Here is a 12,726-nt window from a genome sequence, read left to right as displayed (position 1 = left end):
GGAAGAAGTCTGCATCCTTCAAGAAAAACATGATTTTCATGCAGGACAATGCTCCATCACACGCGTCCAAGTACTCCACAGCGTGCCTGGCAAGAAAGGGTATAAAAGAAGAAAATCTAATGATATGGCCTCCTTGTTCACCTGATCTGAACCCCATTGAGAACCTGTGGTCCATCATCAAATGTGCGATTTACAAGGAGGGAAAACAGTACACCGCTCTGAACAGTGTCTGGGAGGCTGTGGTTGCTGCTGCACGCAATGTTGATGGTGAACAGATCAAAACACTGACAGAATCCATGGATGGCAGGCTTTTGAGTGTCCTTGCAAAGAAAGGTGGCTATATTGGTCACTGATTTGTTTTTGTTTGGTTTTTGAATGTCAGAAATGTATATTTGTGAATGTTGAGATGTTGTATTGGTTTCACTGGTAAAAATAAATAATTGAAATGGGTATAAATTTGTTTTTTGTTAAGTTGCCTAATAATTATGCACAGTAATAGTCACCTGCACACACAGATATCCCCCTAAAATAGCTAAAACTAAAAACTAAAACTTCCAAAAATATTCAGCTTTGATATTAATGAGTTTTTTGTGTTCATGGAGAGCATGGTTGTTGTACAATAATAAAATTAATCCTCAAAAATACAACTTGCCTAATAATTCTGCACTCCCTGTATAAATGATATGCAAAATGACATGCAACTAACCCTAAACCAAACCCCAATCCTAACCCGGTAACACTTTATTTTAATGCGGCCTTTGTAAGTACGTGTATTTAATCATTATTTTATTCGACTTTTGAGTCTTTTGTAACCCCTATTACTCCCAATGATTATCACTAATATAAAAAAGCTATATTTTGTTACATTTATTAATTTAGCAGACGCTTTTATCCAAAGTGATTTACAAATTAGCAGTACAAACAGTTTATCTTTAATTATATTTTAAATATAAAAATAATTATTAAAAAATGTGTAAAGAAAAATATTTCAACTAGTCATAACTGAACTATTCCCACCAGTGTTTTGTAAAGTTTCCAGTGAGCACCAGCATTTTTGATCATTTTCACAAAACTTTCATAACTCCCAGAATAATTAGTTTGAATGAATATCTGAACACACAATATATCAAAATAAAGAACAGAGCCTCTATTTTTATCAATATTTGAATGTGGGTAAGTTTCCTAAAAAAGAAAAAGCTGAGAAAATCAGTTTTTTACTACTGTATGTCCGTATCAGATTTAGAACGATGATTAAAACACAGATGGAGTAGATCGAGTCCATCAACTTCCACAAAGCTTAAGAAAGAATAAAGCTTTTATGTGACTTGTAAATACAGCGACAGCTTGCTTTTCTGTTTATTTGATTTAGTTTAGAACATATTAGAACTCTAGCAACCAAGTGTTTTTGCACATACGTGTGTTAGCTGTTGCAGTGTTGTGTGTCTGTGTGCATATGTGTGTTTTGTGGAGGCGGGGTGTATACAATGCTATTGGGGAAGAGAAGGGGTGTGTGGGGGTGAAAGTGTGCCCCCTCTGTCATTGGCTCTGGGCCTAATGTCACATTATGCGTCTCATTGTGTCTTTGTGATGCTGAGGAGTATAAATGCAGGCCTCTCAGTGTTCACACACACACACACACACACTCACTCCTCTTGCAGACCTACGAACTGAATCCTCAGAGAACGACAGCTTGGGGACACTTTGCATTTTAGACTGCAAGTGGATTGTTCTCAGCCAAGACTTCGAGGAACCAATATCAAGATGGATTCTGATGCAAGTTCAACATGCAGTCGGTCTTCTTCGCCCGACCTGGCTGTGGACTCCAGCTTTTTCTCCAACAAGATGTTCCAAGCTTACGGAGAAACGGGGCAACCCAGGTCCGAGAAAGGTCGGACACAGAGCTCTGACTCCAGCGCAAAGAGCCACGTACGGTCGTCGGATGGCTCCAAAGATGACATCCAAGATCTACGACTGAAAGTGAACAGCCGTGAGCGCAAACGCATGCACGACCTCAACCAGGCTATGGACGGGCTCCGAGAGGTGATGCCCTACGCGCAGGGCCCATCTGTACGCAAGCTATCCAAAATCTCCACCCTGCTCCTCGCCAGAAACTACATCCTCATGCTGTCCAGCTCTCTGGATGAGATGAAGAAGCTGGTAGGTGATGTGTACGGAGCAAGCGCTCAGAGTCACTCTAGACGGGTATTACCGCCAACTTCGGCTGCTCCGCCCCCCCAGTTGCAACTGCTCTCGCTTGCCCCATCCCTGCACTCTCTGGTGAGCAACGCCTCGGCCATGTCTCACGCCACCACGCCGTCTGTAGCCCAAGCCCCTCACTCTCCACCCTCGGCTGGGTATCTGGGCTTCCCTGCTCCACCTCTTCCCACCCTGCTGAAAGATCCTCTTCATCTCTCTAGCAGCTACAGGCATTTCCCCGGCATGCCTTGCCCCTGCTCTCTCTGCCAGCCTCTCCCTGCTTCCACAGCCAGCCTGCACAGCCTCTCCATGGGGAAGTGATTTAGGCGAGCCCCAGGCTCCAGACTGGAGTAGGCCGAAAGTTGAATTACAGACTCAAAAAGAACTGAAAACATCTGGATGTGTTTCTAGTTGTGTTGTATACACTGTAAATGTCCTGTACAGAATTTGTTTTTTCTAACAAGCTGCTGCTATTTTTGTACTGAAGAATGTTTTGTAATGTTATAGCTGAAAAGCGTTTTTTAATAGTGACTGTATGAACATAAATGCTTGTATGTTCTTTGTAGCAAAATGGAGATTGAAAACGTATAGTTTTGTTTCTTAAATTAAACATTTATTATTATAATGAAAATATCTCCTGATTTCTCCTGTCTTCATTTGGTCAATCAAAAAATTATTATTTAAAAAAAAAAAAAAAAAAATATATATATATATATATATATATATATATATATATATATATATATATATATATATATATATATATATATATATATATATATATTTAGAGAAGTTCACCTATAAGAGAGATGGTTTTTATCAAGTGACTCAATGTGCATTCACAGTCAAACCAGATTAGATCAGCATCATTTATCGATCTTATTGACTGAAGGTCAAATGTTAAGTTTGACCTTCTGGTAACTGGTAAATTGAAGATTATAAAATATTTGATAGATTTAAAAAACATTTATATATTATCTAATGCTAATATTCTTGTACTGTAATATGCTTTATGACTATGAAAAACTACTCAATGGAGATCAAATTTGTCCCAAAGTTAAACCATTTCAAAACGTAAAAAAAAAAAGGCTAATAATGCCAGGCTGTCATTCAAAATTATAATAAATAGACTTAAATAATTAAATAACTAAAATAAATAAGTAATTGACTTGCCTGACCAAATGAAAATGTAACATTTTTAGTTGAAGGGATTATAGGAAATCAAATCATTCAAGAAAAATGACTGAATATAAATGAAAAATATCATTCCACTCATAGTAATGTAAATAAAGCTAATATAAATAGAGTGACTGAAATAATGAGGAGCTAAAAAAGGCAGCTGCTCATCTGTTCTGAGATCATGTGTCAGTGTTTATGTGTGTCAATGTGTTTTGTGATATATATGAATATAAAATTAGTCCATATGCTTTCATCGAGCACCATTACCGCAATATTGCCCACACCATGTTTATGTTTTTAGCATATGCTAACAAACACAGGCATCATTTCAGACCGCTACAAAAAATGCTGCCTTTGGACTGAACCATCTGTACTGAGACTAGTTAATGTATGAAAAAGAAAGGCGGCCAGACCGCTCGGAGCCCGGGGCCTACTCTCAGCCATCAATCAGAGAGAGAGAGACGCAAGCTGTCGCCAGGTTGGCGCGTCAGCATTGTGCAGCACACGCAGGGGACGGCCAGCGCTTCTTTTCATGTTAGTGCAGGAAGATTTGTCACTGTCCAATAAAGCTGTGATCATATTCAGTCCGTCCTCACTGGGAGTCGTTTTCATGAGAGGCTCTGACAGCTGTGCACACCATCATTTGTTAGCTGGAGAGATCAGGGAAGATATTTGACTCTTCTGACTTTCTGATATGACCAGTAGTTGGAGACGAAGGTGTGAAATAATGAGGCTCATGGTAAAAATGCCACTGAAAGTGACAATGTGGGTAGTAAATTCCACTGTTTCATTTACAATTGATGGTTCATTGGTTAAAGAACTCCTATTCAAAAGTTTGGGGCCACAAAATATCAACCTAATTTTTTCAACAGTATTAATCCGAAATGTTTCTTGAGCAGCAGATCGGCGTATTAGACTGATTTCTGAAGGATCATGTGACACTGACTGGAGTAATGAGGCTGAAAATCACACACTGTAAAAACAAAATCTAAAAATAAGTTACCTGGTTGCTTTAAAATTTTGAGTTCATTGAAATTTAAATTTTGAGTTAATACAATGACATTTTTTGAGATTCGACAACCTTTATTAAAATATTATTAAAATATTTTGTAAGCATATTGAGTAATTGTGTGTGTTTTATTTCTGATGACGCAGCCAAATAGTGCTATTTTCATTAATTACCAAATTTTTTATGTGGTTCAGATACAATAATATTTTCAGTTTCTATTTATTAAACAAACTTCCTTCATTGGATCAACTCAAATTTTTAATTTCAATAAACTCAAAATTTTAAGGCAACCAGGTTACTTACTTTTTTAAGTTAAACCATTTTTTTTTTTTTACAGTGTACAATAAATATTTTTGAGAATTGACAAAACATTCTTCAAATATTATTAAAAGATTTTGTAAGCATATTGGGCAATTGTGTGTTTTATTTGTGAGGATGCAGCCAAATTTCATGATTGATCAAATTTTTTATGTGGTTCAGATACAATACAATACAATACGATACAATAATATTTTGAGTTTCTATTTATTAAACCAATTTCCTTCATTGGATCAACTCTATTTTTAATTTCAGTAAACTCAAAATGTATTAACCAGGTTACTTACTTTTTTAGGTTAAACAAACAATATTTTTTTTTACAGTGCAGGAATAAATAATATTTTAAAATAAATTAAAGTTATTTTAAATTAGTAATAATATTTCACAATGTTACAGTTACTGTACTTTTAATAATATTACTGTATTTTTTATTTATAAATAAATAGATGAGCAATCTATTTTATTTATTAAATTACTGTATGTTACTTTTATGTTACTATATTACTTTTATTTGTAAATTACTTGCTGCATGTAATGTGAATGCATAATACCTAATCATGTACTAAAATATATAAATAATATCTGAGTTCAAAGCCATGTGAAAAGTCTATGAACAGCATCTGTGGTACATTTGACTCATCTTGCAGTTCAAGTTAGGGTTGGGGCTAAAATCAAGTTTACCTTAATGCACTTACAACTTGGTGACGTCTAAGGTGCAAGGTATTCATGAGAGGTTTAAAGCTGAAATATTTCATTAACATATACAGTAATATTTTAATGCATAAAATCTTAAGTTCATTGCTTTTAGACTTCCATTGTAATACAGATGTTGCTAATAGGCAAGAACTTGAATTGAACCCAGAATATTACTTTATAGAGATGTCCTTTGAATATCAATCATGCAGTTTATATAAAATGTTAACTTTTTAATTTTCACCCCATCACTGAACGAGTGTATTTTAGGCTCTTCACTATACCTATGGTAAAATCACACAGCCTTGAGCGGCTTGTTTGCACCATGGCACAGCAGTTTTCAGATATTATTTTACTAATGCTGAAACATATCAGAGTAGTGATCCAGTCGGCCAACTCAATGTGAATTTGAACTTGAAATCTTAATTTGTGCGAAATCCTTTTATACACACATGCACACAGTTTGAGACTGTATTTCTCAAGAGCTAAATCAAGCGTGAAAAATACACATTTCTCCTCACAGGAATCCCGGGCCGACAACTCAAAGATCAGAGGAGAGATGAAGAGATGTGTCTCCTCTCCTCCTCTTCTCTCCTCCCTCTCTCTCTCACCCTAAATAGAGGAAGACAATAGCACTCGCTCCGAGCACAAAGAGAGGGCGCAGGGGGCAGCCCGTAACACAGCCTCCTCCTTTTGTGTTTTTTCTCTCGATGCGGTAACCGGCCCCATCGGCCTGCAGAGGGCCCTGACACTCCAACGGCAACACAAAGGCGCTTAGCTCCTTATTTATGGGCCCATTGACAGCGCTAAAGAGCTCCTGTCAGGGGCCTGCTCACAGTCAGCTGGTGAACGTCCCAGCGGGGGGAGGCAGCTGCCATCCTGCCCAGAGAAGAAGCTCCCTCAGCGGGTCGCCGTGTCCCTGCGGCCCCCCTGAGTCGGGGCCCCCCCTCCAGGTCCCAGGCACAGGTGGGTATGGGAAGCTGAACACATTGTGGGGATTATTGGGAGCTGTGGCCCGGCCTGCTGCACAGGGATAATTAGACACATTGACTTGTGCAAAGCTGGTGTTTCCTGATTGGGGGCAGATGGTAACGGTCCATAGAGATAACAGCAGGGGATGTATCTGTATGTGAATGCTTGTTAGGGAAAGGTAGAGATATGAACGTACATTTATAATGTATACAATATATTTGAGCACCTCTCTCTCTCTCTCTCTCTCTCTCTCTCTCTCTCTCTCTCTCTCTGTATGTATATATTATATATAGAGAGAGAGTCTTGCTCAAAAGTTAACATACCCCTTGCATAATCTGCAAAATGATCACTTTTTCACAGAGAGGGATCATACAAAATGCATGCTATTTTTTTTATCAAGTACTGACTAAGATATTTTACATAAAATGTTTACATATAGTCCACAAGACAAAAAAATACGACTAACTAACAACCTGTTCAAAAGTTTACATACCCCTGATTCTCAATTCTGTGTTGTTCCCTGATGATCCACGGCTGTGTGTGTGTGTGTTTTCTGATGGTTGTTCTTGAGTCTTTTGTTTGTCCCGAGCAGTTAAACTGCCCAACATTCTTCCGAAAAATCCTCCAGATCCTGCACAATCTTTAGTTTTCCAACATATTTGAACCCTTTTTGAATTTGAAGATCAATGTAAATTGCACTTAGTTTGTCTTCCGGGAAACATGTAAGCATCTTCTGGTGCTTCCGAAGGGCAATACTATTTCAAAAAGAGTGAAATTTGAACAAAATAAGAAAAATGTCAATGGAAATTCCTCCCAACTCCTAATGCATCGTGTTTCCTTTTGGAGCATCAATGAACGTTTCAACCTGTTTTAATAGTTGTGTTTGAGTCCCTCAATCGTTCAGTGTGAAAATATAAATTTCCAAATCATGACACACACTTAGAAATCTAGACACACCCTAGCGAAAGCAAATCTAATTTGCAGCCAGGGCAGTCTAGCATCTCTCCGTTGGGTTATGAGCTTGAAAAACCAAACTCTGGTCAGGCCAATCACACCGTGTATAGCGTAGGTGGGCGGGGCTTAACATAATGATGGCAGAGACGTTTCCGCGTGCTACTTGAAAACAAGGAAGCTGGCGAACGGCGGCCTTTCGAAACGGCTTGGAGTTGAGCTTTTCTTTGAGAAAATGTCAAAGAACGGCACTAAAGTCATCTTAAAAAAGGGAGATGTGTTCTGAGTTTTGCCTGATATGGCAAAAGTTAAATCTATCAGCTAGCTTCATCCCGCCGCTCGGATTGAGTTCTGCTAACAGGTGTGTTCCCAGACCCAACTTCATCTGGCTGTGGGTCTGGCTTGTCTCTACTGTGCCTTTTGATTGGTTTAATAAAGTAGCGGCACCTGGCCATACATTTAGGTAGGGCAGATTCTGGGTTTTAGCGCTATAGTTTATGATAATCAATTTGTACATATAATATTCTAATCGCTGAACACATCAGACACACTTTTGACCGAATTCTATTGTGTTTGCATTATTCACCCTGAGGATGGCGCTATAATAATGATTGACAGACTTTATTACACACGCCGTAAAAACAAATTTCTTCAGTTTACTTAATTAACACGCAAACTCATTGCCTTAAATAAATTCAGCATAACTTAATTGCATCAAGTTGTCTAACTGAAACCGTTTAAGTTTCATCAACTTAATTCTATCTGAGATCTGAGGAAGTGTACTCCCAGACTGCATTGCGGCATGAATAAATGAATTGCTTTGTTTTACTATTTTTGGCTTTATTTTACCATTTGTCTTTTGTCAGTATAACCCCAATAACGACAGCAAATACAATTGTAATGGTCTTATTAATAATAAAACAACAACAAACAAAAAAAACGTGTTATGCATTGTTGTGTTTTGCATGCTGAAAGTTGAAATCTGTGTGTGACTAAGCATTGTCAATTGTATGGGATTATGCGATGATGTGGTCTGTTCTGTGCAGTGTTAGTTCTGTTTGTAAGTGTATTTGGATTTGTTTAAGTAGTCCTGGTGTGACACCTAGTGGCAAAAAATGTTATCACACTGCTTGATAGGACGCAACAGGAAGCTCGTAAAGCAGTAGAAGAAGATACTCGTGTTCGGTGACCAGCGTTTAGAACCACGTCATTGTTTGCTGTCTAATCCTTGGAGTAGATACGATCGTAAGTTACAAATTTCATATTAAACAACAACTGTAGTATTATTACGTAAGTTAAGTTAAAGCTGGTCATTATTGAGAGGCTTAGGGATCAATGTTTAATGCTGAAAGCTAGCGCGATCTAGCGGCTATTATGCTAATTGAGTTGTGTGATCTTTTTCCTCAAGCATGTGATTGATGTATATATATATAGATATTTATATATATATATATAGGTTGTTTATTTAGTTGTTTAAATGTGTAAGTGGATGTTTGGGAATGAGAAAAATATCCATTGTATTTTGTGAACCATTTTGTAATTTGTATATTTGTGTTTCTTTTCAGTTTTACAGTAAAGTAAAGTGTGCATCACATAAGCACAAAAGAAGAACGTGTGATGGAGCTTTATTTCTGTTAGCTATCTGTCAGCGCTTGGTTCAGAACACTATTGCCAGGACAGAATAGTAAAAGATCGTCTGCACGGCGGGTGAGGACAAACAAACTTGATTTCGTCTAGCTGACAGTTAATATAATATCAAGATGGATGAGTCACAGCCTCTCAAGGAAGCTGATCAAGCTCTTGAAACAAAATCACGGTCAAGCAGATCACATCGTTCAAGTAGATCTTCAGCTAGTGTAGCGGCAACCACGGCTAGAGCTAAAGCAGCATCATACAAAGTAAAAGCCTCTTATGCAGAGAAGGAAGCCAGCATTATGAGAGAGAGAGCTGAAATTGAAGAACATCAGCAGAAAACACTAGCGGAAGCAGCACGCAGAAAAGCAGAGGTTGAAGCTGATTTATATGTGTTACAACTGCAGAAAGAAGCTGTAGCAGCATCTACAGAGGCAGAGGTTTACGAAGCTGCGGGTTATGGAGAAGATGAAGCCAGTGTCGACCTAGGAAAAGAATCATTCATCTCAAGCAGAGCTGAACGCACCAAAGAGTATGTGCAGAAGTACTCACAGCTACAAAATGCTCCTAATTCCCAACATGCAAGTGAGAATGCAAGTTATGTGACTCAGAGTCATGCTGCAGGCTCAATTACTTCTCATTGTGCAATGGCAAAAGAGGACTCGAATGCTGAAACAATTCCTATGAGCCAGGAACAGAAAATTCAACACGACTTTCAGTGTTTTCCTTCAAATGTAAAAATTGAGCCATTTGATGGAGCTGATGAAGTACGGCATCAAAACTATCCAGTACGAATGCAGCGTGAATCGGGCCTACCTTCTCAAGTCCCAGCTGGGTGCTCTACTCCAGCAACACCACAAGTTAGTGACTTCACTGCATATTTGTTGAAAAAAGAAATGGTGAGTTCAGGCTTGTTCCAATTTGATGACTGTCCGGAAAATTACTGGGCGTGGAAAACATCTTTTCAAGCTGTAACCAGTGAACTCAGTATAACTAGTAGAGAGGAGATTGACCTTCTCGTCAGATGGCTCGGTCCTGATTCATCTAAACATGCCAAACGAATTAAATCCGTTCATGTCAGTAACCCTGCCTTAGGAGTGCAAATGATATGGTGTCGCCTTGAAGACTGTTATGGATGTCCAGAGGTCATTGAGCAGGCAATGTTAAGGAGACTTGAGGCTTTCCCTCACATCACAAACAAGGACACCTATCGTCTGAGAGATCTTGGGGACTTGTTGCTTGAACTGCAATCTGCAAAGCAGAGTGGTCGTTTACCCGGACTCGCTTACCTTGATACAGCGAGGGGAGTTAACCCCATCGCAGAAAAGCTGCCATTCAGTCTCCAAGACAAATGGATTACACAAGGTTCCAGGTATAAGGAGGACCATAATGTGTATTTTCCTCCATTCTGCTTCTTCGTCGAATTTGTTTGTAGACAAGCAAGAACTAGAAACGATCCTAGTTTTGCACTTGCCACAACTGGCCGTTTGAACAACTCAAAATTTGATGGAGCTGTGAGGTCAAATAACAGAACGTCTGTCTTCGTCAAGAAAACTGAAATAATGGCTGCACGACCAAACAAAGACGGAAACCCAGATGAGAATGTAGATCCAGATAAGTTTTGCACCATACACAATAAGCCTCATCCACTCCATAAGTGTCGCACGTTTAGAACTAAACACCTAGACGAACGAAAAGCTCATCTGAAGGAAAAGTCCATCTGTTTTAGATGTTGTGCTTCCACTAAGCATGTTGCAAGAGACTGCAGAGCATCTGTTAAGTGCAGAGAATGTGACAGTGACCGACACAATGCAGCCATGCATCCGGGTCCTGCTCCATGGTCTATTGAAGCATCGGTATCAACAGCAGACCAAATCAAAGAGAAAACAGAGGAAGACACTGCCGAGGTTAACAACAAGTGCACTGAGATTTGCGGAGAAGCTAATAAACCCAAGTCGTGTTCGAAGATTTGTCTCGTAAAGGTTTATCCCTCTAACCAACGTGAAAAAGCCAAATGTATTTATGCTGTACTGGATGAACAGAGTAATAGGTCATTAGCAAAGTCACAGTTCTTTGATCTGTTCAACATCGTAAGCAGGTCTTCCCCCTATACACTGAAGACGTGTTCAGGCATTGTGTCCACGGCGGGGAGGAAAGTAAGTGGATTTTCAATTGAGTCGCTTGATGGGAAAACTGTAGTTGCTCTTCCGCCCTTGTTAGAGTGCAACACCTTACCAGATGATAGATCTGAGATTCCTACACCTGAGGTAGCTTTGCATTTCCCTCACCTCACTGCGGTGGCAGAGGAAATCCCACCTTTAGATCCTAGCGCTCCTATGCTTCTGCTTTTGGGACGAGACATTCTTAGTGTACACAAAGTGCGTGAGCAGTACAATGGACCCCAAGATACACCTTATGCACAACGCTTGGACTTAGGCTGGGTAATAGTGGGAGAAGTTTGTCTTGATGGGACTCATCGGCAGTCTAGTGTGAACGCTTACAAGACCAACATACTTCCAAATGGACGAACTTCATTCTTCTCTCCATGCACAAAAGGCATCAACATTGTAGAACGGGGGGAGTCACCTCTTTTGTCATACTTACCTGATCCACCATGTTCTCTCAAACGTTTAAAATCTAGTGAGAGCTATACAAAGTGCTTGAAGGAGAATGTGTTCTTCTTATCTCCAGAGGATGATAAAGTTGCTTTGTCTGTGGAGGATAAAATCTTCCTAAAAATAATGGACAAAGAGGTGTATGTCGACGAGGATAACCACTGGGTGGCGCCACTTCCATTCCGTTTTCCAAGAATTCAACTACCAAACAACAGAGAGCAAGCTATGCAGAGGCTGAACTCATTACAGCGTACTCTCTTAAAGAAACCAAAAATGAAAACGCATTTCTTTGATTTCATGCAAAAAGTGATTGAAAAAAAACAAGCAGAACCTGCTCCACCCTTGCAATCCAGAGAAGAATGTTGGTATTTACCAATTTTTGGAGTTTACCACCCCCACAAACCTGACAAAATTCGGGTGGTCTTTGATTCGAGTGCGCAGTGTGAAGGGATCTCCCTCAATGATGTTTTACTGAGCGGACCTGACCTCAACAATACTCTATTAGGAGTGCTGTTGCGTTTCCGGAGGGAGAAGATAGCGGTGATGGCAGACATAGAACAAATGTTCTATTGTTTCAAAGTAAAAGAGCAGCATCGCAACTATCTTCGTTTCCTTTGGCATAAAGACAACTGTGCAGAAAAGGAAATCATTGATTACAGAATGACTGTACATGTCTTTGGCAACAGTCCTTCGCCAGCAGTCGCTATATACGCTCTAAGACGAGCGGCAGAGCGTGGTGAATCGGAGTGCGGAACGGACGCCAAGGATTTTGTACTCCGCAATTTCTATGTTGATGATGGCATCATATCTGTCCCTACTGAAAGAGAAGCTGTTGATCTCTTAAGGCGCACACAGACAATGTTGGCGAAGTCAAGTCTGAACCTGCATAAAGTAGCCTCCAATAGTGCTTCAGTTATGGAAGCTTTTACATCTAGTGAGAGGGCCAAAGATCTCAAAGACTTAGATTTTGATAAGGATCCAATACCCCTCCAACGCAGCCTTGGCATAAGTTGGAACCTCAAAGCGGACTGCTTTACATTCAGAGTTTCTCAGGATCACAAACCTTTCACTAGAAGAGGTATCCTTTCAACAGTCAATAGTTTGTATGATCCTCTCGGGTTTGTCTGCCCAGTCACCATGCAAGGCAAAGCTCTAGTAAGA

The 12,726-nt window shown here is 39.5% G+C and overlaps 1 protein-coding gene across 1 annotated transcript; it reads left to right on the top strand.

Moving 5' to 3' along the window:
* The first annotated feature begins 1,695 nt into the window (after window positions 1-1,695).
* olig4 (oligodendrocyte transcription factor 4) lies at window positions 1,696-2,761 on the top strand. Its single transcript, XM_067421942.1, has one exon. The coding sequence runs from the start codon at window positions 1,762-1,764 to the stop codon at window positions 2,515-2,517; it is 756 nt and encodes a 251-aa protein (XP_067278043.1). The 5' UTR covers window positions 1,696-1,761; the 3' UTR covers window positions 2,518-2,761.
* The last annotated feature ends 9,965 nt before the right edge of the window (window positions 2,762-12,726 follow it).

Source organism: Pseudorasbora parva, chromosome 17 (genome assembly GCF_024679245.1).
Source record: "Pseudorasbora parva isolate DD20220531a chromosome 17, ASM2467924v1, whole genome shotgun sequence".
NCBI classification, from domain to species: domain Eukaryota; kingdom Metazoa; phylum Chordata; class Actinopteri; order Cypriniformes; family Gobionidae; genus Pseudorasbora; species Pseudorasbora parva.
The sequence above is the reverse complement of the archived record's forward strand: the minus strand, read 5'-3'. Positions and strand labels throughout refer to the sequence as shown.

Excerpts from the sequence above, each read along its gene's own strand:
- olig4 (XM_067421942.1), top strand. The coding sequence starts at position 1,762 with ATGGATTCTGATGCAAGTTCAACATGCAGTCGGTCTTCTTCGCCCGAC.